The sequence below is a fragment of the Drosophila rhopaloa genome, unplaced genomic scaffold (genome assembly GCF_018152115.1).
Source record: "Drosophila rhopaloa isolate 14029-0021.01 unplaced genomic scaffold, ASM1815211v1 contig_115, whole genome shotgun sequence".
Lineage (NCBI taxonomy): Eukaryota > Metazoa > Arthropoda > Insecta > Diptera > Drosophilidae > Drosophila > Drosophila rhopaloa.
In genome coordinates, this window is record NW_025334990.1 from 3,559,700 (window position 1) to 3,587,227 (window position 27,528).

At 41.9% G+C, this 27,528-nt stretch overlaps 3 protein-coding genes across 6 annotated transcripts; 2 read left to right on the top strand and 1 right to left on the bottom strand.

Annotated features, from left to right (window-relative positions):
- Positions 1-178: 178 nt before the first annotated feature.
- LOC108043765 (zinc finger protein 853) lies at positions 179-3,861 on the top strand. The gene is made up of 2 exons (XM_017122573.2): positions 179-452; positions 846-3,861. Exon 2 carries the CDS (start codon positions 868-870, stop codon positions 3,373-3,375), a length of 2,508 nt encoding a protein of 835 aa, XP_016978062.1. The 5' UTR covers positions 179-452; positions 846-867; the 3' UTR covers positions 3,376-3,861.
- Positions 3,862-14,017: 10,156 nt separating this feature from the next.
- LOC108048378 lies at positions 14,018-27,475 on the top strand. Of its 2 annotated transcripts, XM_017128973.2 has the most exons (8): positions 14,018-14,332; positions 18,290-18,956; positions 21,739-21,865; positions 23,953-24,085; positions 24,145-24,221; positions 24,585-24,966; positions 25,087-25,811; positions 25,873-27,475. In XM_017128973.2, the coding sequence occupies exons 2-8, from the start codon at positions 18,405-18,407 to the stop codon at positions 26,589-26,591; spliced, it is 2,715 nt and encodes a 904-aa protein (XP_016984462.2). In that variant the 5' UTR covers positions 14,018-14,332; positions 18,290-18,404; the 3' UTR covers positions 26,592-27,475. The 2 variants fall into 2 exon arrangements, with proteins under 2 accessions (XP_016984462.2, XP_044312478.1); XM_044456543.1 differs by lacking the exons at positions 14,018-14,332; positions 18,290-18,956; positions 21,739-21,865 and adding an exon at positions 23,003-23,288.
- Positions 19,120-21,712, bottom strand: LOC108048379 (protein Aster-B). Of its 3 annotated transcripts, none has more exons than XR_001769484.2 (3): positions 20,072-21,712; positions 19,249-19,385; positions 19,120-19,198 (listed from the first exon to the last, which is right to left on the bottom strand). XR_001769484.2 is itself a non-coding variant. In XM_017128977.2 (3 exons), the coding sequence occupies exons 1-3, from the start codon at positions 21,118-21,120 to the stop codon at positions 19,376-19,378; spliced, it is 981 nt and encodes a 326-aa protein (XP_016984466.2). In that variant the 5' UTR covers positions 21,121-21,710; the 3' UTR covers positions 19,120-19,375. The 3 variants fall into 3 exon arrangements, 2 of the variants coding, with proteins under 2 accessions (XP_016984466.2, XP_016984464.2); XM_017128977.2 differs by having other exon boundaries at positions 19,120-19,385; positions 20,072-20,630; positions 20,709-21,710; XM_017128975.2 differs by having other exon boundaries at positions 19,120-19,385.
- Positions 27,476-27,528: the final 53 nt, after the last annotated feature.

Genomic DNA, 27,528 nt, shown 5'->3' on the forward strand with positions numbered 1-27,528 from the left:
ACTTTAAGTTAAAGAAAAAAACCTTTTTCAAAACGTAGGGCAATTAACATAGTGGTAAATTAAAATCAAAATATAAACAAATGGATTTGGTGAATAGCAACGCGTTAGGCATTTTACGCCTTTCCCAGTTGGCAGTGCCGTTTGCAACACGCCTATCATCTCACTCACACACAGAGAAAGACAGAAGCAGAAGTTCAGCGGCTGGCGGAGAAATTCATTCATCTCATCGAGAACTTTATTGATAACGTCGCCAGATAGCTAGTTATTTCATTCGATTAGGGTCCCCGAAAGACCCACTGGTGTGTGCACTTGTTTTGCTTTCAAAACCCCGGGGCTTTGTCCAGACCACAAATATGTGAGTTTCGAACGGTTTTTTGTGTGACGCGGCCATATTTGAAGAGTTTTGTGTGTTGGACGTGGGGCGCTGCGAAAATTACATAAATACAGCGCAGGTAAGCGAATTTTGCTGGTAAATCCCTAATCAAAGGAGCACGCAGTGCGGGAGTAAGTGAATCGAACTCATTAGCCCCATTCAAGTCCGAGGATTATGTATTTGTTTCGTTTTTTGGGCCTGAAAATCTGATTTTTCGCTCACACCAACACCAAGATGGTAAATTGTGTATAACACTATATCTGACTCTGTCTGGCGCAAGAGCTACCAGACCTGTGAATGGTCCCTGTAAACAGCGAGGATTAACAGGTCTGTTAACAACATGAAAATAGTCTGAAATTTAATTGGCGAATTTTGGCGGGCAAATCATAACAAATCCCAGTACTCGTGCACCTTGCAGGGATTTTATTTTGAATTATCGTGTGTTAGTTAGGCTAATTAATTCCCTTTGCAGCCTCCCCAAGTGACACGAAGTAATGGATCGAAAGAAGGTCCTGGAGCTGGACAAGATCTGCCGCCTGTGCATCTCGGAGCGCAAGGAGATGCGCCCCCTGTTCAGCGAGAAGGTGCCCGAGATGCTGATGGACTGCACCAATGTCCGAGTGGAGCCCACGGAGGGCTGGCCGGATAAGATCTGCGTGCAGTGCGTCCACGCAGTGAGCCGGAATCACGCCTTCAAGACGCTCGTCGAGCGCAGCGACAAGGAGCTGCGCGAGTACATTCGCGGTCTGACTGTGGCACTGGTGATGGAGGAACAGCAGGCGGCCACTGCCAAACAACAGCTTCAGCTGGAGCGCAAGCAGCAGAGGCTGCTCCAAAAGCAACAGAAGCTCCTTGACGAGCAACTGCATCAGCAGCAGCAGCAGCAACAGCAAATAATCCAGCAGCAACAGACCCCGGCCAAACCCAAGCTAAAGCCACTGCTTCGGAAGGGATCGCGACAGCAGAAACAGCGGCATCTCGAGGCGGCCCCAGCCCCGGCCCCACAACCCGCTCCCCAGCCACAGATGCAACTCATGCCTGACCCTGCTCCGCCACCGCCCACGCTTCAACAACAGATTCAGCAGATCCAATTGCCCACACTGCAGCCAGCTCCAACACAGCTTTTGTCCACTGCAGGCGCCACCACGACTATGCCGCAGCAGATCTTGCTTCCCAACGGTCAGTTGATCACGACGGCCCAGATTGTGGCGCCGCAGCTCGCGCAGATCATCAGCACAACGCAGCAGGCGACGGCCAATGGGCAAGCCACTGCTGCGCAGTCGCAATTCCTGCCCCAACTCTTGCAGACGCCCAACGGACAGACACTGCAGATTGTACAGCAGCCCAATGGAACGCAGACGCTGCAGTTGGTCCAGTTGGTTCCGCAGCGCAGCTTGGCGCCCACCGGAGTGACCACGGTGACAACTACCACCAACGCCACGGACATGGGTCAGCATGTAGGTGCTTCTCTAGCGGATGCAGACGTGCAGTTGCTAGAGGACAGTTGCGAAGTAGAGGACGATGATCTGGATGAGGTGTACGAACAGCTGGACGTCAAGGGAGAACACAGTTTCGAGACCATTGTCCTGGATGACGACCAGCAGCAGGACTTCCTCAAGGACCAACATGAGCACCACCAGGTGATGATCAACGAGGATCTCACGCAAAGCGAAAGTCAGGAGAACGAGTACTTCGACGATTTGGACCAACAGCAGGCAATAGATGAGATGGAAGATGAGGACGAACATCTTAAGCACGAAGAAGACCAAGACACGTTCATAATCGAGGAAATCCAGCTGGAGGACGAGGAAATGCTGGACGATCCGGATGCAGAGGAGTTAGACCAGGATTGTGAGTTCATCGCGGACGAGCAGGATCCTCATTTGTCTGGTGATGTGGACGAGGACCTGCAATACGCCATCATGGAGCCTCCAGATGGCGAGGCAAGTGTGGACATTGACCAAGCTTTTCTTGACTCGGACCAGGCGCACAATCAACAGCAGCAGCAGCAGGAGGAGTTGCAGAGCATATCCTTGGAAAACGCTGTGGTTGAGTTCAGCCAGGCCACTGCGACGGCGGACGCCCTGGTGGCCCCCACTCTGAGCGTGAGTTCGGCAAGTCCTACGCCTAAGCGGGCCAAGCGAGGCAACCAGGCTTCGGTCGGCGTTACGCTGGAACCCTGCGACCACCAACCACCCACCGCAGGACCCACGATCAGCAGCAAGCTGGCAGCGGCCAACTCCCGCCAATTGGTGCAGACGGCCAGCGTAATTGCTGCCGCTGGAGCAGACGACAACTACGAGATAGACGCTAACCTGGTGACGGAGTTCATACGTCAGCACACCTCGCCGCTGGGATCGGGCCGGTACATCTGCCACCTGTGCAGCACCGAGTTCCGGCAGTTCAAGGGTCTGCAGAACCACATGCACTCGCACACCAACTGGATTCGGGCCAATTGCAAGAAGCAGCCGCAGTGCGAGATCTGTCTGAAGAGCTTTAAGGGCCCGGGAATGCTGCGGATGCACATGAAGACGCACGACGCGGAGTCCAGCACGCCGGTGTGCACCATTTGCAACCGCACCTTCAAGTCCAAGGCGATCCTGTACAGGCACAGGCAGACGCACCAGCAGCGAGCTTACTGCTGCGGCGTGGCCAACTGCCGAAAGAACTTTTCCTCGGCCGTGAACCTCAAGTGGCACGTCGAGCGCAAGCATCCGGATGTGGTGGAGCCGCTGTTCAAGTGCGGCGAGTGTGGAAATCTATACGATAGCGTGGACTCACTGCAGATGCACGTCGAGAGCACGGACCACAGTGCAGATGTGCAGATGACTGGACAGGACGATGCTTTCAGCGGGGCGATGAGCATCGTGAGCAACGGCACCACCGACATGTCCAACATGATGGCCACCGGCCAGAGTGCGGCTTTGGGAGGAGGCGCAGGCGACACCCACGCCGTGGTCGTGGGCTCCTCCGGCGAGGTGTACTTCGTGACGCAGGCGTAGCCAGCGGAGTTCGCCGCAGCGGTCGCTCCTGGGGACGGAGAGTGCCTGCTCGGCATCTAGATGACCACTTAGATGTAACATATACATATATATATTTTTGTACTACCCCGTCTAGATAACACTTAGCAATTAGCACAACCACACAAATATTGCAATCCTAGATTTCTTTCGTAGAACTTGTTTAGTAGGTCCTAAGCGATTCACTCGAATTTTGTAAGCAAATACGAAACTTTAGGTAGGCCGATCGGAACAGATCCCACATCCAAACGCTGAGTGTATAATTCCTGCGGGGACTGTGCCAGTTTTTGTTTTTAATTTTATTAAATTACTATTATTATTTTGTTTTTCCCGGGGAATATCAGACTGGCATTTTAGGCTAAACGTAATTTGGCGTTGGGTTTTCATTGTTGGGCTTTGAAACGTGAATAAGTAAAACTGTTTTAACTGCAACAAAATAAATTAACAAACCTTCTAAAAAATCCACAATATGATTGTTTTCGTAAGTCTCACTGGCGGGTAATTATTTTTAAGCATGTAATCCGATATGCTGGTCGGTGTTTTGTTGACTGGTTATTCAATTGTGGCGCAAGAAGACCGGAAAAAACAGAACCAAAACAAAATTGATCGAAAGAAAACAACAATCAAGCCAAGGTCTAGTCTATTGATTCCCAATTGCCACGTGTCGGGTTCATTCAGCGGCGAAAAGTATCTGGATAATTGTATCTATCCATGTGATATGTTCCTCTAATTTGTACCTACATAAATATCTATTAGCTAATTTGGGAACTTTATAATTTGTTACCACATTTATTTACCTTTTCAAGTGTCTATTCAGTAATCAGTTATCTGATCGCAATCTAAAAGTCCCCCGCTGTCACATGAAATCGTTAATTAATTAGCAAATAAGTTGCGAATATCATCAATTGGAATAACATTGTGACAGCGAAAAAAGCCTCCCGTTTATTTATTTGATTCAGATTATATATGACGGTCAGCCGAGTGTTGAATGATAAGATAATGGCCAGCGAGCTGATTTTTCATTTATATGACACATTTTTACGACTTACCCTAAATTTTTCCCACAACTGTTGGGGGAAATCGAATGCCCATTTTTGTTCCCCCCAAAAAAAATGCTAGAATTAATTATGCATATGCTTTAATGTATACTTTGATATTTACATTGATTTTTCCAGCTTAAAAAATCTTTAAATAATTAAAAATTTGACCTTTTCTTTACTGGGAATGCGACTATACCTATAATTATAATACTAAAACCCCTCCAAGAGCAATTTCAAGGTTTAATAAATTTAACGCGATTGAGGTTTTCTTTTTACAATATCTTAAGCTCTACGTCAGACAATGTTATAGTCCTTACATTGATTAAAGGCAGATTGCCTGAATTGTTCTTACTTAATTACTAACAAATATTTTTTCTATATCTTAAATTGCACGACTGGAAACGTCCTTGAACTTTAAACCCTCTAAATAAAACTTGGCCACGCAGCCAAATGAATGAATAAATGGACAAATAATTGTCGTGCGGTGTAGAACATTATAAATTTGAGAAACAATTTGATGAGAATTTAGAATTGGCTTAACAATATTTGCTAAAAAAAATGTTTTTTTAAAAGAAAAATTTCAAAAATTGTTCAATGAATTTAAAAAATGTTTAATGGGTTTTTTTCTGTTGGAAATATTTCAAATATGTACATATATATATTTGCAACACGCTATCGTACAAAGCCCGCCGCCTTTTGGTCCCCAACAGTTGGCAATCCATTTCAAATTTAATTGATTTGACACAAGCAAAGGGGTGGAAAAAGAGAGGCAGAATCAAAATATTTCATACAATTAATGCTTTTGATTCACCAACTATTTATCCAAAAATATATTTTCTACTTATTATTGCACATTATTTTGTATTAATGTTCCTCGGTTCTGCCAATTATTTAGATTTTTGAATCGAAATCCACGACGTCATAGAACATGGGACATTAGTCACGCCAAGGCTGAAATTTCGCAGCAAAGAAACTACATTTTTAGCTGACCTTTTGGGGGATGTGTTTTGGGCAAATCCAATCCCATCCTTCTTTCAAACGGAGTGGAATTAAAACGCAATTGGGATATACGAGTAAATCGAAGGCGCAGTGCAATTATAATTAATAATATTGCGACGCTTGTGTGCTTATGAAATATTTATCAATGATCTCTTTGCAAAATATTATTATTGTCAGTACTCTTCAACGATAAACGCAATTCACAGAAACGCATTATGATATTGTACCAATTTGACGTATTATATTTCATTAGTTTTAGGTCCTTAACTTTTTTCATTCTTACTATTTCATTAGTTTTAGCTCCTTAACTTTTTTAATTCCGAAATAAAACAAATTCTAAGTTTCACTTTTTGTGAAAAGATACATATGTACATATGTTGAAATGGATGTATTAAAAGGTCAACACTTTGTATGTGCACTGCAGAGAACGCAAATTATTATTATTGAAAAGTACTAATCAACGATATAGGCAATTCACCGAAAAGCCTTATGATATTGTACCAATTAGAATTATATTTCATTAGTTTTAGCTCATAAACTCTTTCATTCAGAAATATAAAATATTTTAAGTTTCAATTTTTGTAAAAATATAAGTTGAAATGGAATGCAGTAAAAGGTCAACACTTTGTACATATGTGCACTGCAGAGAACGCCAATAAGATATTGTTTGTTTATGCTTCAAGTGATTCAACTCGATTGATACAAAGATTACGATTTTACGCACTCTTGAGAATTGTTGAAAATAATAATATTTTTCCGATTGCTTTCTAGCCGAGTTAACAAGTTTCCCCATCTGTTTGTGTCATTAAACCAGAGACTGAGTAAACAAATATCGAAAACAGCAACAGCCGCAAAATTATTCGGCGTCCGTCTGCCGGAAGAAAATGAAAGCAAAATAAGTGTTGTTTGGAGAATAAAAAAATTGTTTACAGATCAGATCGGTGATAGCGATCGATCAATGCTCGGCCTTTTCCATTCAAAGTTTCCCAGACAGGGCCGGAATATGCGCTAATGTCTTACCCCAGACGAGTTAAGAGGGCCAACACTTGTTAGCCCACTTGCTGGCCACCCTACGCCCCTTTTTCCACCTCCTCAGAATTCTAAGACCCCGCATTGACGCAATCGTAAAGAACAACAAAATTGTTTATTTTGCGCTCGCCGCTTCGCAAATAATAATACTCGTACTTAAACCCGATTATTAACAAATGTTGTGCCCGGCGTTTCTGCGGTTATATTAATTTTGTTTGTGTTATTTTACAATTCTCCGTATAATTTTCTCATAAAATAAACTTTTCCACAACAAATCGATTTTGTTTATGCCTTGTTTTGAGTAAAACCTGAAATATTTTGGAGCGCTGGTTTTGCATTTTAAGAATCGTGGCATTATAGAATTTAAGACAATCCATTTAACTTATTTTTATTACAACAAATTTTACAGTAGCGAAAATAGGTACTTTAATAATGGTGTAATACAACTGATCTAAAAAGGAAATATCAACTGCCCCATTGCACTGATATTCTTTGTAAATTTATTATATAAACATTTTAAAATAATTATATGTAAGGGTTGTAAAATTATTTAAAGGGTATTTTCCACTTCGGTAATTTATTACCGAGACTCTTGGCGCTTTCATTCCGTCACGAACTCGCAGTTCACACGTTGAATCGCATTTTGTTTTTAGTTTTCGACATAGCATTGCTTTGCACATTCTTATTTTCTCACGGAATTCGATTTTCTGGTCAGAAGTCCATGGCCTAGGCTACAATTGGCAAGTATATCAATCGAAAAATATAAAATATTATTTAGGTTTCACACATCGTAACCGATTTGCTACCTTGGGCTCGTATTAACTCTCTCTCTTTTTTTTCCGGCATAAAATTAAACTTGATCTACATCTGGACCACGACAAATACACACAATTGAGTACACAAATCTGGCCAAATACTCTTCAAATATTTATATAATCTGTACAATTATAGACTGGCTGCAGATCGAGACAATATTTTTAGCATTATCGCTGCGGCTTTTTTCAGCTTGCGGCGCAATTTCATTTTCATTTCCGATTTCGGCTCTTCAAAAAACGAATTTCTATACTTATGTACAAAAAGAAAAACCAAATTGTGTATATAAGTATGTATTTAATGTGGGGCACACGAGCCGAATGGGGTTTTTCTAACTGATCTTCTTCTTCTCCGTTTGGGGCGTGTGCTATTGACATTGTACCCATTTGGTCATGAATTCGTTGGTCGATGTCGTCTGGCGCACTTTTTGGCTGACTGCTCGAGTGAAGAATTTCAGAATTTCAAGGCTTGATTCGGTTAGATATACCCCTTAAAGTGGGTGAAGGATAAAGATGAAAGTGTAGAGCCTTGTTCCTATTTTGTCTTTTCAAAATGCTTACATATATCGGTCAAGTAGAGGATCTTCCTAATAACTAAACTGTTTTAATCGCCGGATTTTTAGAATCAATGTTTTAATACATTTACCGAAAATGGTTAATTCAAATTGAATTAAATTACTATACCTCAGAAAATATATTATATATAATATATTTGTTCAAATTCATTAAAGTTATAATTTTCTTTCTATTAATTTTTTGTATATTACCACATATATGTGTATTGTTTGAAACTGAGACCCCAGCTGGCAATGAATATTTTTTTAGTATCTTCCTCATGGAAACAAAATAAGTTAATTTAAGGGAGATTCTTAAATTTAAATAAAAATGAAAGATTTTTTTTAATCTTTATATTTGCAATGCAGTTTTTTTTCGCCTATATTTATTTATTAAATTTTATTGCCCAAAGCTTTAAAAACAGTTGCCTATTGGCCTCTCAAAAATTAGTGAACCAAATATGGTGGTCCTGGATTTTATATTTTCTGATGTAAAAATGGACAAACCATCAAACCATCATTATGGTTTTCTGAATATATTTAAATTATTGCTCTAATAATAATTTTAAAATTTGGCAACAGAAAAAATTAAAATGTTCAAGAGCAGAAATACATATGTATGTACATAATTCGTGAAAATGGGAGTTGTGTTGCCAGCCGAAAGGGATTTGTTTGATCTGGGGAAACGGTCATTTTCCTCTGAACATATGCGAATCATATTTATCATCGAATGCCGGCATTTGTGATTTGGCACTTGTCCACAAATTTTCGGCCCACCCACAACAGCTGGGAATGGGACTCGTTTTGGCGTGGTCAGTGCCCGAATGAGTCGTCTCAGATTGGATTTGTGGTAACCACATGGCTGTTAGATTGGCCCTGAAAACACGTCTTTGTCAGGGACGAGCATTCCCGGGCATTTCTTAGCCGCGTGGCCGGGCAACGCCTCTTAGTTTTTTCACCTTTCTTGGGTGCCAGACAGACCCTCCCCCTATTTTCCCCACCCACGAATGCGGAAGTGTACCCGTCGATTTTGTCATCGAAGCGCCGGCGATCACGGCACCAACTCGTGGCCATTGTTCCGGTAACCAGTGACGTCTCCCCATATATACATACATATACACCCTCTTTGATTCTCTATTGAAATCTAGATAAATCGGGAAATACTTGGCATAGTAAAATTTGTAAAATTGGGGGAATTCTCCGCCCTCAAAAAAGACAATGCAATGATTGAAATACTTTTTGGCTCTCTTACTTTCTAATTGTGGCGTTCAATGTCAGGGTCGGTTAAAAAAGTTTGCAGTTTTCGCAAGGGGACCTCCTAAAACTCGTATTAAATGCTAAAATGCCATGTCAACGTCTGGCTGCTAAATATAAACATATAGTATTTAAAATGATTTAATAAAATTTACTTTTCGCTTTGTCAGATAATGCCAACAATTTTTCATCATCAAATACGTAAATATGTTGTGAAATGTTTGAAATTGTAGTTAAGTGAGAATTTCTCAAAGAAAGAATAAAAGGTGTTGTTAAAAATGTTTGAATTTATTCGGTTTAGATTCATTCATGATTTTTAACTTGTTCACATAAGTTCAATCTAAACATCAATACTCTTTGACAAATTTAATGAACATTAATCCATTAGAAAAGAGAGGTTAGTTACCAACTCTTTTCTTAAAATCCTTTTTTTAGTTGACGATGGGCCTTAATTTATTTAAAAATTAAATACAATGTTTTGAATACTTTCAATATCTCTTATTTATTTAAAATAAATTATATTCCTTAAATTTTTTTATTTAAGATTGCACTAAAACCTCCTGTCATTGCTAAAAAAAAAAGTAAAGTTTTTAAATTTCTCACAATATTCTTTGGGTTCGAAAAGGTTAATTGGTTTCTAATTTTAACTACATTTTTTACTTTCCGATTTCAAATTAGTTTCAGCTTTAGCTATTTAAAAAGGTGTTGAAGTGAATCATTAAGTTATTAAAAGCCTTATTTTAAGATCTTCGTATTAAAACTAGCGATAGTAAAGAATTCGTTTTAATTAATTTAAACCAAATGGATCGCTGACTAATGAAAACCAGCTGATAAACTCAATTTATTCGCTGCGTGTGATTCATTATTGGCCAAACAAGTAGGTAAACGACGAATGACGAACAATCTTCTGATTGTTGTCGGGCAATTTCAATTGTTGTTGCAGTTGTTTGCTGTTTGCCGGCTGATTTCAATTAAGCTTGGGGCACACGAGCGACTGGCGCGTGTTTTCAATAATACTGGTATCAATAAGAATGCACCAGACAGGCAGGCACGGAGTGGAACGATTATAAAGCCACTTGAAAACCCCTATCAAACCTGTCTTCCCAACTGTCATCCTCCGAAAAGACAATGAAACCGTGTCCTAGCACGCATCTACACCTACTTGAATAATTGTCATTTCAAGCAGCCCACTTTTAATCCACTAATGCAGGCCCAATGCCATTTCCATGTCCTTGCCCCGGCCAGAAAGAAAATCGATTCAGTGGGAGGAACAGGTGCAATAGCAATTGCGAGTATCCTTGCGACAGACTGAGGCTGTTCACAAGGTCGTTGCTCAGCCATCCATCAGATACACAAATCAGGCTGTAAATATTCATTTGCAATTGCTACCAGAAAACAAGTGATTGACACTGATTGGTCTGATCCACACCCCTTAATTTTCATCATCTAATCCCCCAGAATTTCATGAGTGACAGCTTCCCTTTTGCCTGTCAGCCCAAATTGGCCCACTAGAAGAACCCGGATGAGTAATACAGCAGCACGTAGCAATATTGTTTGAGTCGGTTGACAGCGGAACAAGCCCCAAAAAATATATAAACACACGAAATTAAAATAGTCATATATTTGCCGACTGACATTTTCCCCCACAAAAACATATTTAGAGAATACGATCAAATATTTACTTGGGAGAGCGAGGAAATTCAATTTGGATTTTATGAAAGAAAAGCTGCAAAATGGTCAGCAACTAAAAATGATTAAATATGTTTAATGGGGTTTTTGATACACGCGCAGTACATTAAGCAGGTGACTGTCACTTAATTTAAATACTACCCCAAAACTTATTTTATAGTTGGTTTGAATAAAAAAAAGGTGGTTGAATTTTTTAAAAGCAGTAATTAGTTATCAATATGACTTGACACGGAAACTAAATTTTAATGGAAAACATTTGTACAATGGAAGTCATAAAATAACCAGTTTATATGACCCATGAAATTAAAAATGTTATGCAAATCAAGGGAAAGTGACGTGATTTCGTTTCACATATATTGGAGTCAAAATTGTCTTCCAAGAACTAGTCTTTATATGAGTCACAAACTTCACTTACTGCTGCTGGAAAAATAATAATTAAATAATAAAATCAAGAAATGTTATACTTTAGAGACTTTGAGTTTAGGAAACGCATCTTCGTCTTGGTCCTTTGTGATTCAATTTAAATTTGAAAACTTAGTCTTAAAGTTCCTCATCCTAATATCCGCCCCTTCCGTTTTCAATTTCTTTATTCCGTAGAATATAATAGAACCTGCATATATGCATGTCATATGGGGAAGTGAAGGCCTCGCCTGTTGGCTGCATTCAGAGTCAATGTCAAGGATGTGAGCTTTATAGAACAATGGTGGAGACAAGCGATGTGGCGCCCCGCTTGCCCACTTATCCCACAGCCTTGGCAATGGCCTTCCACTTCCCGAGCCCCCTCCACGCCCCCTTTTATCCAAACTGGGCTGAGAGCTCTCTGAATAAATTATTCATGGGTGCAGCCCGGGCGCCCCAGGGTCAATGGGATTGTTTCTGGGATTGGGCTGAAATTCAGGCCAACTAAGAGGCATAATTCTTATCGGTAATGAATGGGTTTCCCTGCTGGGGGTTCTGTTTTTGTGATTACTGAGTGGGTGGACAAGGACTGGGTGCCTATCTCGACAAGTCTGCTTGTTTATCACCCATTGGGCTTCTGACTGGTGTAAAAATACCCGAAGGTTGCGTCACTTTTGCCATTTTCCCGTCCGAACGGAACCTTTTGAGTTTTATTTCGGGATGTGGATGTGCCACAAATGAAGAGCGAGTCGAAGCTCACGCGATTCTATTCGGTGTGCTCTGGTTTATTACCATTTACATTATCTATTTCAAACGACATCGCCAACAAACACTTTCGATAATAGCAAAGTTACCTGAAGTAAGTGTAAATGTATCTGCACAGAGGGAAACGACTTCAAAAAATATTGTATTGTTTTGTGATTATTAAAAATCACACTAAACATGATTAAGCAATACTTTCTGTGCTAGTACTGATATGTTTACTAAAAATATTCTAAAATCTTAAATCGCTTATATTAACTGAAAAGGAAATATTTTTGAATTATCGAACCAATAATTTGTTGTAACCGAAGTTGAGCTTAAAAGTTCGCTAATGATAACTTACCATGTTGTCTACGTTATGATATCTTACTTGTTTATTTAAGTTTTAATATGCCTGATTGGTACTTCATAATATTTTAAGGTAAACCATTTAAAAACGAATTGTTTCTTCACAGTTTTTTCAATGTGTGTGAGTTATACTCGAGTGACGTGATATTGTTATGGAGCGTTGGGAAAGTTCTAGAGTCTAGCAGTAAATGAATTCTATAGTGAAAGCTAGGCAATAAACTTAAGTTTCAAGTGGAATTCCTGACACCTGCTGATAATATCGATCGATGGCTACACTTGGGGAGCAGTAAAGAACCTTAATCTTTCGCTGATTCCTTGTCAAGTGCTTCCAGACAGTCTTTGTCAGCTTTCCCCTTGCACCGATCAAACTTATAGATGTGCCCACCCATAATTGAATGGAATATTCTGAGATAAGATGTGAACGATAACGGCAAACTCAACATTTGTCAACATCAGCAGCTGTTCGCATTTTTTTTTATTTTGCTTGGACCCTGGTAATTTAATTAGGCCGTTCTCCATTCATGAGCCCCAATTATGCGGAAATCACTGGGAGCCCATATACTATATGTGGTAGCTTCCGTCAACAAATATTTGCACCGGAATTTTTATGGGACAAACAGTGGGCTGCCATTGGGGATTAAGAGGAAAAAACAGTTTACCAAAGAGATTTTCCGTTGTTTATTGTTTTTGCCACCATCGGCAATTTAATTGTTTTCTTAGAATTGCAGACGGGATTTCCAGCTTAGAACGAGGAGCTCTATTAATAGAGTGTATCCACCAAAGACCTTTGTTGACCCACTAACAGATACAGATACCAATGTGGGACTAACTGTTCCAGGGTTAATGTTCAGAACGAAGCGCGTGTCCTGTGACAATTTGTCATCTGAATTTAAATCCGAGGAAAATCAGTTGGGAAATAAGAAAAATTACTTTTGAGCTGAGAAAAGAACCAGCAGGAAAAAAGAGCTGAAATGGCACATGACCTCTCTTCCGCCGAAGAGCGCGTCAGCGAGAGAAAAAAAAGAGGGTGCGCGGCAGAGACAACACTTATACACAAAAAAAATTCTTATTTGAATTAAAAAAGTATTCTTTGTATAAAATACAAGGAGTATACTTGTGGAACGCCCCTTTCATATTATTCAAAAATGTATTATAATATTACAATAAAAAAATCCTATTGTGCCTCATAATAAGCAAAAGTATTTGCACGGGTTAAAAAAAAAGTGTATCCTATTTTTAGTAAAAAATTTAGCTTTAGTTATTATCAATAAAGACAATTCTCAATATTAAATAAAGGCAAGCAAATAAATAGTTTTATTGATAACTGATCCAATGATGGATTATTAAGAAGTTAACTACTGATAGCTGATCTTGATGCAAATATTATTTCAAATTAATCTTAATCAAAATCATACAAATGTCCGCACTAAATCGATCACCATCCAGAAAAGGTTCCTTGCAACATTAGACTATTACATAACATAAAATTCGGGCTTAAAGTAGTTTTGCAAAACAATCAAGTCATAATCGCAACTATTTAAGCTGGTCAGTTTTACCACAAATTTTCTTCAGTGCTCTTGCTGCCCGAAAAGTATCTGGAGAGTGCCTAGTCTGAGCTAGCCAACTCGCTCTCACTCAGGCAGACATCCGATGGGCGGGCGAACAAGTGCTGCGATGCCTGTAGTCATCTCGCTCTGGCCGAGCAACGGCGCTCGCAGTCGCTGAAACGTCCGCAAAGTTTCTCTCTTTCAATTGTTTTTGAAACTTCGCTCGGATCGGACGTGTGCGCGCTCTGGAATAAAAAAGTGAAAAAGTGTGTGACAAAGTGCAAATAAGCCACAACGCGCATGTGAGAAATCAAATTTAATTGAGAAGAAGCATCAAATTGTATACATATCAAGCATACCCACATCGTCGTATGTGTGCGTGTGCCAGTGCTAGTGAGGTTTTCGTCGTGGAAAATATGCTAACTGAATGAAAAACTGATTCGCAGACAGCCAGCAAATTGGAAAAGAGTAGCTAGCATTGGGACACGCAGAGGTGTCTTGAAAAGGTAAATTTGTTACACAGAAACGACGCCAGAAAGCGATTAGCGATTTTCGACTCTGTGTGAGTGTGTAATTTTGGTGTACGGCTGTGCGTTTGTGTGTGAATTTAATTTAATTTTTTTCGTGTATGTGCACTGTAAAAATAGCTGAAGAGAGAGAGCAAGTACTCTTTGGCTCTCGTTCTCACTCTCTCGCAAGGAGAGGAAACGGCGACGTCACCGTTCACGCAGAGTCAGTTTTTTTCTTTCTTTCTTTTTTATGCCACTGCTGTGCTTCTTCTTCCTCACATCTTTTGGCTATCTGTTTTGTGGTTAATCTTTTGTTTTGAATACACTTTATCTACGTCTGTTCTCTGCTTTGTGCTTGTGTTGGTGAGTGAGATGATCTTCTCTTCTATCCCCAGCTCTCTTTTTGTTCTTGCTTTAGTTTTTGTTTTTCTCGTACACGTAATTCACGTAGATATCGAAGTCACAGCTGCTTTTTGTTTTGATACGTGAAATCCATAATCAACCTGCTACCGCAGGTAAAAAACAAGAAAACAAAACCCGTTTTGGTGACGAGCAAATAACTTTAAAATTATGCGAATATCTGGGTGTAAAATGTGTAAAATCCCCGCCTGAAAAAGTAGCAAACTTTCCATTACCCTTCGAATTCGCTTGTGTTCCAGCCTGGGAACATGACTAATTGCTGTTTTAATTGCTCAGCGAGTTGCTTATTTCATTTGTTCAGTTTCAAGTCTTCAACTTTTGTTTTTATCGCATTTGTTTGTCGCAAGATTTAGATTGCGTTTATTTCTTTTATTGTTTTCGCGCAGAGTCAAGTGATTTCTGTCTTACATATAAAGGTGCTCAGATTCCAGACCAAAATTAAATGCAACTCAAATATGGCCATTTTATTTACTGGGGGTTTCGCTGTTTTCGCCTTGTTTTTGTTGCCAGGCACTCGCCAAATTCAGTTTCACTCGATTACTGAAATGCTTATCAGTGGGCAGAGTTCACTATAGATTGAAAGAGGGGGAAACAAGGCGCTATGGGGTCGAAACAAACAAAGGCAGGCCTCCTTTTTGTTTAGTATTGGTGGTGCTGCTCCCATTTAAATGCCAGCAAAATGCTAGGGGAAAATAACAAGCAGCTCCAATTCCGCCTCGTTTCGCATTGCTTCCTACTTCATTTGCAAATTGCGAATTCAGTGAATTCAACTCTCTTGGCAGGCATCCAAACAATTTGTGTTTACCTACCGGGTTAAATTTCCTTAGCGAGCTACTTAAATTTAACTCGAAGAAAAAGTTTCCATACCAATTCAAAAAGATTTTTAGGCTAAGTAAAGAATAATACATGTTTTTTGTAGAAATATATAAAAACCCAATATAAAATATATAAACATATCTTTAATACACCATTTAAAAAACCTGTTTTCGCCCTTTTCCAAGTTGACAGATTTTAGTTTTCCCCAAGTTCACTTGCTAAAAAGTTAAAACAAACTTACATTTTATACAAAAATACTTACACTTTTTCAAAATAAATTAGTTTGTAAAATGTATTCAAAAATAAATATATTTTTTTCACATATCTCAATGAAAACATTTTGTCAGTGCAGTTAATTTAAGTTTTAAAACTTGAAGCTAAATAACGTAAATATTAAGATCCGTTTTACTTAAGATAAATAATAAACTTTCATCAAATTTGAATTGGGAACAGGGCCCAATGAACTCAAACATCAAAACACATTTGTTAGTATGTAAATTAGATTGAGTTAACAATATTTGTTTAGCTGGCAATTCACACTTGTTTTGTTGTGATCGCTTGTCTGGTGTCAAAGAATTGCCAAATTCAACGGATCGGTGCTAGAAGCAAGCCGCTTTTTTGTTTCATTCGTAAGCTAAAAGTGCTGCATTTGGTACACACATACAAATGTGTAATAACTGATGTTCCTTTTGTGTCGACTTATTGTACGACTGTTTAAGTTTTGTTGTGATATCTGGGGGATGTGCCTTTGCTTGATTGCCTTTGTCTGGGAGAACAGCTGACAGCTGATTTGAATGCTATTCCCTCATTTGTTTTGATTTTGATTCGACTTTGCTGTTGCCTGCTAATTAAATTTGCTTTGGGCAACGCACCAAGTTTCCCCGGACAAAGTAGCTCGGAATTCCTCCGGCGCAATTGCAGCTGTTTGAAGGGGACTGTAACCCATTCCTCTCAGTTCCCAGTTCCGTTCGCTGTCTGCGTTATTCGCTGTCGTTGACCCAGTTTCAGTTCACCTTATATATGTACATATATGCAAGCATATACCCCACAAATGTGGAGCAATCGGGGAGTGAGGAAGTTAGTTTTACGGCGTACTTGTTTTTATTTATGTTTCCCCAAAGTTTTCCTTGCTGTATTTTGCTCTGTTTTTTCCGCTGGCTGATAAGGTCGTTGATTTTCGCTAACTCATCCAGCGATCTTTGCCTGATCTTCAATTCCTAGCAATCAGTTTCAATTAATTGCCCGATTAGCTAAATACTTTGAGCCCCCGTAGATTGTGTTCCGTGTTCCAATCAATTTTCGCGACTTTCGCTTGACATTTTCCCGGGACATTAACAGATGTCGGGGTAAACACTAATTTATTTAAAGCCTTTTTGCTATAAATAACGCTGTCGAAATAGCCGCCTTAGCTCTTGGAAGCGGCGATAAACTTCTCCGTATTGTTTTTGCGGCGTAGACAAGACAACAGAGTGATTCACCCCAAGTTAACGAACCTCATTATCGAAACACTTGATTTTCTCAAAGCGGTTAAGTGCCATTTGTGGTTCCCCGAACAAATATCTTGGTAGTTGCTGTGTATCTAACAATCTGTATCTACCTTAGAGATTAACAAACGCCGCCGTCTGGTCTCGATCAGGTAATAATTACAGACCCAGCAGCTGGCAAATATGCATTTTGCTATCTTTATGACGTCTGCAGTTCCCTGTTTGAATTAGCGATTAGAGAGTAGGCAGTCGATGATAAATGGAGGCTGAAATAGGTGTGTCTACAACGCAATTCCCAAATCGTGCCACTTCTCGCAACTTTGATTATAATTTGCCAGCAGTCAAATTTGAGAACCTTTGATACCGGCCGCCCTATCAGCTCCGGAGATTCCCCGTCGCTTCTGTTCACGTGCCACTCGCTTGACTAGTTTCAGTCGAAACCCCTCCCCATCATCACCCCACTCTCAATTTCACATCCCACTCCCCGATTTCCAATTGTTTTCAATTAACAGCACGCTTCATTAAATGTTTTCTAATATAGCGCATGGTTCACAGGCTGATTTGATTGCTATATGGTGTATGGCGTTGCTGATTGTTGGTTGTAGATAGAGAGGGAATGGTAATGGGCAGATCGAGAGGATCAGTCAGCCACCAGGTGAATGATTTTCTAAAGCGCACTCGAAATTTGATAGGACACCAAATGTTATTGATCTTTGCACATCAGCTGAGCTTTGTCTAGTGGTTAATGATCTTAAAGGTGAAATGGAATTCAAAACAAAGAAAGGCATATAGCATTTTATCCAGGGCACTGTGGATTTCGGATTAATTATTCAGATTTTATTATGAGATATGTACATATGCAGATTGAAATGATCGCATCTACGAATTATGAAATTGCTTATTCAAATTGGTTGTCCACCCGCCACTTAAAGTGATTTGTCATGAGAGTCACAGGCGGAACACGATTTGCATTCTCCGTAGTCGCGTGTCGAGTGTTCCGTGGCGGAAATGACAATGAACCCCCGGCCTGCGTTCCGAATGCACTTGCTCCGATACGATATGATCAGATGCAATCCGAGAATGAGAACCGGTTCCATGTCGGTTGACTGAACGATCTGGGGATGATTCAGGCCATTAAGCGATCATGTGTGGCAGGTTAAGGCGATCGCTTATTTTAACCCAATTTTTAATTCAATTTAACGCATTTTCCCGCTCTCCATCCCTCTCGTTGCAGACTGAACAAAGCAGCAGCAGGATAAACGGATTTCCCAAGCAGCGCGCCCATCGGGAATAGCTCAAGGGAAAAGAAAAGCAGCCAGCAATCGTTACACTGTTTCGTGCGGCGGGGAATGGTATATTTCTTGGGGGATTGGGGCATGGGAGATTCTGACTTGTCGTCATATCAGCAACATGTTCCAAATATACAGCAGCCGCAACGCATCCATGGACATGATCTTCTCTTGCAACAGCAGCAGCAGCTTCCACAGCAGCAGCAGCAGCAACGCCAGCAGCAGCAGCAACTTGTGGCCCAAATCTCCAGTAGCCTAAGCCAGCTGCAGCCACAGTTGCAGTTTGCCAGCGGTTCCAGCTTCCTGCAGCAGGGCACTTCGCCGACGCCATCCCAGCAGCAACATGTTGGTCCTGTCAGCAGCAGCAGCCTCGTAACTGCCAATCTCCAGCAGCTGTCGGTGAGCAGCAGCAACTCCAGCAGCAGCAGCAACAACAACACCACCAGCGGCTGCAACACTCCCACCAAACCGCAACAGCAGCAGCAACTATTGCTCCCAGAAGCAGCTGCTCCTGCTGCCACCGCTGTCGGCAAGTCATCCAAGAACCCGCAGCTGGGCAAGGATCTCCTGGACAATGAGGATGAGGTGGCATTGCACCCGCTCTCCAACCAGGTGAGTCATACAGATCTATAGTCAATGTTAGAATAAGATTTGAGTTTCGGTATCTGTAGGGAACCCAGTGATTAGATCACTTCAAAATACCATATTTGAATCTTGTATTGAACAACTAAAGCATAGCTTTAAAAGAGACATGTGTTTCTCTCTTACGGGTTTGTTTTGTTTAACAATTTATTTGGGGCTTTTAATTATTACAACTAAAAATCGTAGAATGGTCCTTGTTCAATCATCTTGTGCTGAGGAATTCGCGATTCATTATGTAAAACTAAAAGATTGATATTATTACCTCTATCAAGTATGCCACAATCCCAATTTGAGTGCTGGCTAATCGGTATCCTTGTAATCAATTATCCTTCTTGCAGGGGACTCGGGTATATAGCCCTTCCAGTTAGTTATGTATACCTCCGAAAGGATTAGCTTTGCCTGGTTGGTCAATTTCAACAAAAAACAAGAAAGGAAAGCTAACTTCGGGCGGAGCCGAAGTTGATATACCCTTGCAGAATATTCTATAAATTATATTCTCCAAAATTATTCATATGATGCATTCTTAATACTCATAAAAAGTCCCAACTTCCTAACTTAACAAACAGCAGAGTTATGGCATTTCCGATCAATCAGTTATATAGCAGCTATAAGATATAGTCGGCCGATCCTTTTGAAATTTGGTAGGTCGGATTGATTGGCCAAAAATAAAACCCATAGCAAATCCCAACTTCCTAACTTTAAAAACACTAAAGTTATGGCTTTTCCGATCGTTCAGTTATATGGCAGCTATATGATATAGTCGCCCGATCCGGCTCGTTCCGACTTATATACTACCTGCAATAGAAAGACAACTTTTGGGAAAGTTTCAAGCAGATAGCTTTAAAACTGAGGGACTAGTTTGCGTAGAAACGGACGGACAGACGGACAGACGGACAGACGGACGGACAGACGGACATGGCTAGATCGACTCTCCTGGTGATGCTGATCAAGAATATATATACTTTATAGGGTCGGAAATGTCTCCTTCACTGCGTTGCAAACTTTTGACTGAAATTATAATACCCTCTGCAAGGGTATAAAAAACAATTAGTTATGAGGAAGTGTATTTAAGTACATTGGGCTACTTTTTTCTAATCTCGATGAGCAGAGCGCTGTACAGGGATTGGCAGAACTCCTCGAGTCCCGCGTACGTGTTCTTCTCGATGAAAGCCTTGACCACCGCCCACACAGACTTGAGGAACTTGATCTGGCCAAAGACGAGAAAGTCCGTGTATTCCTCCACCGTGGCCTTGAGGCAGAAGTGCATCAGGACCACGAAGGCGTCCGCGTAGGGGATCTCTGCGTGGATGCTCTGCACATCGATGGAGTACAGTTGCCCGGGCTCACTGCACTCGCGCATGACTTGAGTCTCGGTGACCTTGACGGACTTGGGGCCGACGTTCGCCTGAAGGGCCATGGTCAGCGAGACCTTGCGCTCGTTCTGGCCGGCGGCGTTCCGCACCCATCCGCCCATGCGCAGATCGGTGGATTTGCGCCGATCGTGGAAGCCCTGCAGGAACGGCGAGGCTGAGAAGAGCAAGTTGAACAGTGCGTCGACCCGCACCATCAGTCGCTCCTGCAGCAGCTTGCGGCCCTCGTGCGACGCACTGCACCGGGCGGTCAGCTCCTCCGGCCTCCTGTTCCCTACCATCAACGGGGCCGAGTTAATTTTGGCTAAGTTCGAATGTCGGGGGTCGATCTGGGCCCTATAGCCGCGCTTACCGGGTATATTCCGGATGGTATCCCTGCTGGTAAGGGCCGTGGCTGGCAACGAATTGCACCGCGTGTTCCGCGTATTCAACTTGCGAGTCGTCCGCTTTCGGCCCAAATCCGTCTGGGTGTAGGCCGACTGCCTCGGTGATGCCGAGGGCGGCTTCTTCTTCCCGCCCTGCCCCAAGTCGACCTTGGAGCGCCGATCATCCTTGCCTCCGACCGTCGAGTTTCTCCGGCTGTTCCAGAAAAGGCGACCCTGGTTGTCGGCCTCGTCGCCTCCCTGTGGCGTTCTGTGTGTGGCTGAGTTTCGGCGGGAAGTACTCCGGCCCATCCGATGGATACTGCTGCTCGGGCTGGGTGGGTTATCCATCACCATTATTTTTCCAAATCGATTCTTCAGCCGGGTCTCAATCGATTTCATGTTCTACCCAAGAGTCGTGATCATTTTTAATTTAAAAGTTGTCAATGACGCCATAAAAACGAAACACTCAAAATTTGTCAAGAAGGTAAAGGAACTGAATGAGCAGTTTCTCATGGCTGACTACTGAGTTTTGGTCGGGAGGCTTTGGGTAAGAAAGCTCGATAAGCTTGGCATTTTTGCACTTTTGATTAAATTCATGAAGTGACGTAGGGTACGATAAGATATTGCAATCAGGGTTATGGCCACGCGCCATTCAGCAAGCACAGACAGCAGCTAGTTAGATTATGTTTTTGATAAAGAGAGAACATAAAAATAAAAGTCGAAAACAGAGGAAAAAATACTATAAAAGAAAGGGAAGTGTAGAAATACATTATCATACACTTGAAGACAAAAATATTTTTTTATTTTTATAGATTTGAAAAACACTTGCTTAAGATAATGCTTTAATAGGGTCCTAAATTATATATTTCAGGTTGTAGAAGTCAGATTAAAAGTAGCACAATAAAAATAATAACAATAGCCTCCATTCTTATGTAGAAATACTGGAAATAGAAATACCTACCTAAATAGAACTTCCTACGATCTTCACTAAACTGTATTTTATCCTTGGTTTTCCAGGTCGGAGGACACACTCGCCTGTTACTGCTCAACCAGTCGACGGTGATCAAGCCGTTGAACCTGCGTGAATTGGACTTCTACCAGAACATTCCGCAGGACATACTGAAGTTTGTGCCCAAGTACAAAGGTAAGATACCGACTGTTTCACCAACCGCATCAAAAACTGATCACACGTTTGAATACCAATTATCGATTCTGTCGAAGCGCTTCATTTGCTCTTTCGTTTCGAATTAACTAATCGTTCTATAATCCATACAATCGAACAAAGAAAAAAATATATAAAACATTCTGAATCGCGCCAAGCATTTGTCATGCGTCTTGAGTTCCGAAATCGCCAATTTTTATTGAATCGAACTTTTGTTTTTGTACTAACTCGCAACAAACAAAAATGATAAAGCCAAACAACCAACCAATTTGCGTTTGCTCCTCTTGTATCGTCCCTAGATAAAACCAAATCGCATTCGAAATATCATTTATATTTTTAGTATTTTTTTCTCTACAACTATATATCTTAAAAATATGTGATATCCTTAGTCTGTAAGTTGAATATTGAAAATGGAAATAAAACCGATCACAAAAAAGAAAGCAAAAAAAAAAAAGAAAAGAAAAGAAAAAATAAGAAAAGAAAATAAAACTGACGTTAAAAGACTGAACCATATACAATAATATGTAGCTAACCTATAGCTTTAACGATTTGTAATAAAAAAGCGAAGATCGAAAATAAAAGAACCAAAAACGTTATAGCCGCCACATGCCACAGAACATTCTCTGAATCGACGACGCCTGGAACTAGTCACTAGTCCGGGTCGCCACCGCCCGAACCAGAGACCTTTTCCGATTAAACCCCCTTAGTTAGTAAAACAGACAACAATGGGTAAGTCGCAAACCAAAACCACCAATCAAAAAAAAAAACCAACCAAATACCAAGCAAACTCCAAAACTCAAAAGTAAAGTAATGTTATGTTATCGTAAATGAAACCCCTCCATAAGGATTGTACAGTTTTTGCCAGCAAAAATTGTACAATCGCTTGAATGGAAATGGAATAGTTTATATCCATGCACTCCCTCGATTCGGCGCATGTATATATATAGATTATGATTGCCCGGATCGGGGGGCGTGTCCCCGCCACTACATGTACGTCTATGCTCGTATTATCCAAAGGTTCGAGGTGCCTGCCTGACAGACCCGCTCGAGATCTGCCGCCGAACCAAGCAAACCTCACCGAACCTCACTGAAATGATCCGAACCGGAGTCCGGAGTCCGGAAAGAGTCCTCTTCTGTCGGGATCGGGATCGGGAAAAGGGAAAGCGTAATGCCGAAAGTGTAAAGAATCTTTTTTTTCCGCAATGCAACAAAGAAAATCGAGTTTTATTTTATGTGTTTGTTCAGAACGCACATCGTGCCGCCCTCCTCCCCTCAAACGTTGTGTTGTTGTGTAGTCGTCGTCGCCGTCTCCGCTCCGCTCGTCTCATCTCGATCCCTAGCGATCCTAAGCGATCGGGTCCGCCCTGCTCTGTCGGTTAGAATGCAGGCGAGCCAAATCGAATGGGTTTGTATGATTAAAACACATCTATCTATCTATTTTACATATGTTAATTACCAATATAATACCATACAAATATGATTCGATACGAATACACGTATGATAATTAAGCTTTAGTGTATTAAGTTGAGGAAAATCGAAGCCAGTGAAAATCTGACAGTTTTTGTATCCTATATTTCCACTTTCTTTTGCACTTGTTACTGCGTCGGTTCGTTAAGTCTCTCTTTAACTGTTCTGCACCAACTTAGCTTAGGATTAGGCCTAGTTAATATTTCCATTTAACCGCATAAACATTTGAAAGCCATCTGATCCGTCTGATGTTGGAAATGCATGAAGCACTTGTCGAACTCATTGCACTAAAGAAATTGTTTAAAACTCTGCTCATTTGAACACACCGCATTAAATGAATGATCCTCTGAGCAGAGTTCCATTTCCACATCATCAATGAAAGTAATCGTGTTTGTCTGTCGTCAGCCATTTACTGTGTCTGCTAACCAAATCTCAGGAACCGCTGCCTCAGCCTCCATTTGCCACATCTTAATAATCCTCCTAACCCATTTCCCGTGTCGATTCGATGCTAAACTACAAAAAACCAAAACCAGATGAGAAGAGTTTGTTTAGCCGCAGTTTAGTAATCCCTTTCCCCGGCTCGTCTCTGTGTCCATTCCAGGCGTCATGCAGGCCACCACCATGGGCGGAGCCAAGCTGGACAAGCGCTACTCGCCCAGTTTTCGGGATGAGGCGGCCGCCGTTCCCGTCCGGAAGATGAGCGCCTCCAAGAGGAAGCGGGATGAGGTGCTGAGGTGGGTACTTCTTGGGCAATCAGACACAAAACAGTCATTAATTCTCCATTCCGTTGCAGAATGAAGGTGCACAAGAATGGTCAGGCAGCTGAGGTGATTAAGAGCATCTCCCAACTGGACAACACCAATAAGCAATGTAAGTAAGCACAATCTTAAGAGCTAAAATTAGTTAATTTAGAATAGTCGTTCACTTAAACGAACCGGAAAACAACCTCTGACTGTGGTTTCCTCCCCTCATTTAAACGTTGTTTTTTCATGAAAATATTGTTAGGAATATAATTTATTTTCATTAAATAAATAAATACGCCTCCAAGCTCACAAAAAAACTATTTTCTAAAAAAAAAATAAGATGATATAATGAATTCTCGTAAATTATTTAAAGTTTCGAAGCGTATTGCTTATTTTAAATTATGAATATGCATATCTTAACAGCCCTAAAACTCTATTAGATATTTGAATCTTAAGCGCAGTTAACTTAACCTGCATGTTTTCCTTGCAGACTTCCTTATGCTCGAGAACATCACCTCGCAGTTCCGGAATCCCTGCATCCTGGACCTGAAGATGGGTACTCGTCAGCATGGCGATGACGCCTCGGCGGAGAAGCGCTCCAAGCAGATGGCCAAATGCGCGGCCAGCACATCGGGATCCCTCGGTGTTCGGCTATGCGGAATGCAGACCTATCTGGCCGATCTGGAGCAGTATGCCAAGCGTGACAAGTACTGGGGCCGCGAGCTGAACGAGGGCGGATTCAAGACGGCGTTGCACGATTTCTTCTACAACGGGTACCGCCTGCGCATTCGCGTCATCCGCAAGATTCTGCAGCGCCTGCTGCAGTTGCGCAGGGTGATTGAGAAGCAGTCAAGCTATAGGTTCTACTCCTGGTGAGTCAGCGTTTGATCTTCAGCTAAAGTAATAGCAAAGCAAATGTAAATTGCTATTACTTTTGTTACGGCAATGCTTCCATTTAGATACGGTTCTAATTAGTTATTCCTTATTTACAGCTCATTGCTTATTGTTTATGAGGGTTTCGAGGAAAACCCCATGGCTCATCCCCCCTCGATGGGTGTGGATGAGTGGCCGGAAGCACCCAGGTCGGCCACCGTGCCCGGCACCGTTTTCGACTATCATCCGGAGAACAGCATAGATGAAGACGATCTAGAGGATGAAGACGAGGCGGGACACGAGGCTGGCGATGAGCTGGAGGCGCACGACACCGACGAGGATCTGCATCTGGTGGCAGCCGACAGTGGCAACGCTTCGGCCACCAACAGCAGCACAGGAGGTGATGCCTGCAACTACGATGCAGATGCCTCCAACGACTCCAGCTCATTGCTCAATCTGGCAACCAGACGTCACCTGCACAAGCGTGGATTCGCAGAGGCAGCGGCGCGGGGTGTCAAGCAGACGGCGGCCAACAACACCACCACCGACGAGGAGGAGGAGGAAGATCATCCGGCTGCCATGCCACCGCCCCGTAGTTGTGGTGTCATGGCCGCCAAGGCGGCAGCGGCTGCCGCTGCAGCCGGACTGGCCGGAAAGGGCCAGGGCGCATTCATTCCAATCTCGGAAGAGACAGTATTCCTGGACCCAGAGCCAGCGCTGCCCAGCGTGACGACCTCATCGCCACATTCCGGTGACTCGTGGATGAACTATAGCAGCAACAGCAGTGACGACTTTTCCGGATTGTCGGAGCAGATCAAGGCTGTGGCCAGCGGGCGGCAGACATGTAAGAAACCGTATATTTATTTAATATGTACAGATTGATAAAACTTTTCCATTACTTTCAGGCAACAACAGCAGTGACGACGCCAGTTCCGATTACGAGAGCAGCATAATTGGACCCACAGAGGCCATGTTCAAGCGCTACAAGTCACAGCAATCTTTTGATGCCGCCGCGGCAGCCGAATCCGCTTCCTCCCCGCCCCTTACTGCCGGCAACTCGAGCGTCTCCAACAGCGGCACCACTGTGCGCTCCCTGATTTCGCCCGCCTCTTCCAGCGCATCGTCTCTGAAATCGGTCAAGGGTGCGGTGAAGCGGCTGCGCTGCAACGATGACGACCAGCAGTCGGCGGCCCTCGGTGAATGTGACTCGCGAGAGGCCAAGAAGTCGACGATCACATCGACGCCCGTTTCGGCCGTATCCTCGCCAGCGAAGACCGCACCGCAATTGCATGGTTGCGAGAGCATCTCCAACCCGCACTCCTTGCTGGCGGGCCTGCTCCTGGACTCACTGGATAACAACAACGAGCAGCATCGCAACACGGCCCTGCTGCAGCACAGCTCCAAGTCGCTGGACATGTCGGCACCGCCTACAGATGACAACCAGTGTTTCGTGGACGTGCGCCTCATTGACTTTGCCCACACGGCATTTGTGCCGCGGAATGGCAGCATGCTGCCCACTCCGGCGGCTGCTCCGGTGCACCATGGACCTGATGGGGGATTCCTCACCGGCCTGGACAGCCTCAACCGCCTGCTCAACGAGATTCTGGCCGAGGAGCGCATGTAAGGGGTCACTGACGGCAAGAACGGAAGGAAAAAATGAAAATGGGGGAACTGGGAGGGGAACACACGTTAAAAGTACAATTTGATTTCAAAATACCTAAATTGTTGTAGCAACATGCGTTAAATTATGAAACAAAATCAACTAATCTTTAGAAATTCGAAATGTGATTCAAGCAAACCTATTTAACAACCGGATATAGCCCCTAACTTTTAACTTTTAACCGACACGTAATATTAAGTGCAGGGCGGAGCGAGTTCCCCCTATTAATTGCAGCATTTGTGGAAAATGAGGAGTGAATTTGAAATTGATTTGTGAAAAAGAGTCGCTTCCAAAAGTAGAAGAAAGTAAATAGTGTTTTAGATTGATTGTGCAATCTGCATTTCACATCCAGATCAGAAATAAGTTGTTCGGCAACAGTGCATATAATTTAACCTTTTGTGAGAGTTCTCGTGTAGCACACCTATATATGTATTGTACGTTAATGCGAGGACACTCGGATCGTGCGTTTTTATACCTAGCCATTACAATACAATGCAAAATGACAAAGCGACAGAGCGTAATGATCAGTATTTCGTTGTATGTATCTATGCTTAAAGTCTTAGCCCGTTTCCTTTTCAAATTGTAGTGACAAAGTTTCGAAGAGCCAGAGTTTACTATATATACTATATAAAATACATGCAAAAACACATTTTTAAGTTAACGATTAAAAAGATAAACGCTATTAATATATAGATCCTACAAATATTACTATTACTTAATGTGTAACTAGAGAATTAAATGGAAAAAATTTATGTATATTTTCACTTAAGCACGTTTAAAAATTACAACTGTTCTACAAATTGCAAAAATAACTTTAATGAATAAATAAATATGGAAATTATTAAAAAGGTTTATTTTTTAAAAGGTCCCATTGGCGCCAAAAGTGGCACGCAGTTTTGGT

What these genes read in the sequence shown, in the direction of transcription:
- LOC108043765 (XM_017122573.2), top strand. Translation starts at nt 868, where the DNA reads ATGGATCGAAAGAAGGTCCTGGAGCTGGACAAGATCTGCCGCCTGTGC.
- LOC108048378 (XM_017128973.2), top strand. Translation starts at nt 18,405, where the DNA reads ATGGTATATTTCTTGGGGGATTGGGGCATGGGAGATTCTGACTTGTCG. An exon ending in GGACAACACCAATAAGCAAT is followed by an intron (nt 24,222 to 24,584) that starts GTAAGTAAGCAC and finishes TTTTCCTTGCAG; the next exon opens with ACTTCCTTATGCTCGAGAAC. An exon ending in GGCCAGCGGGCGGCAGACAT is followed by an intron (nt 25,812 to 25,872) that starts GTAAGAAACCGT and finishes CATTACTTTCAG; the next exon opens with GCAACAACAGCAGTGACGAC.
- LOC108048379 (XM_017128975.2), bottom strand. Translation starts at nt 21,120, where the DNA reads ATGAAATCGATTGAGACCCGGCTGAAGAATCGATTTGGAAAAATAATG.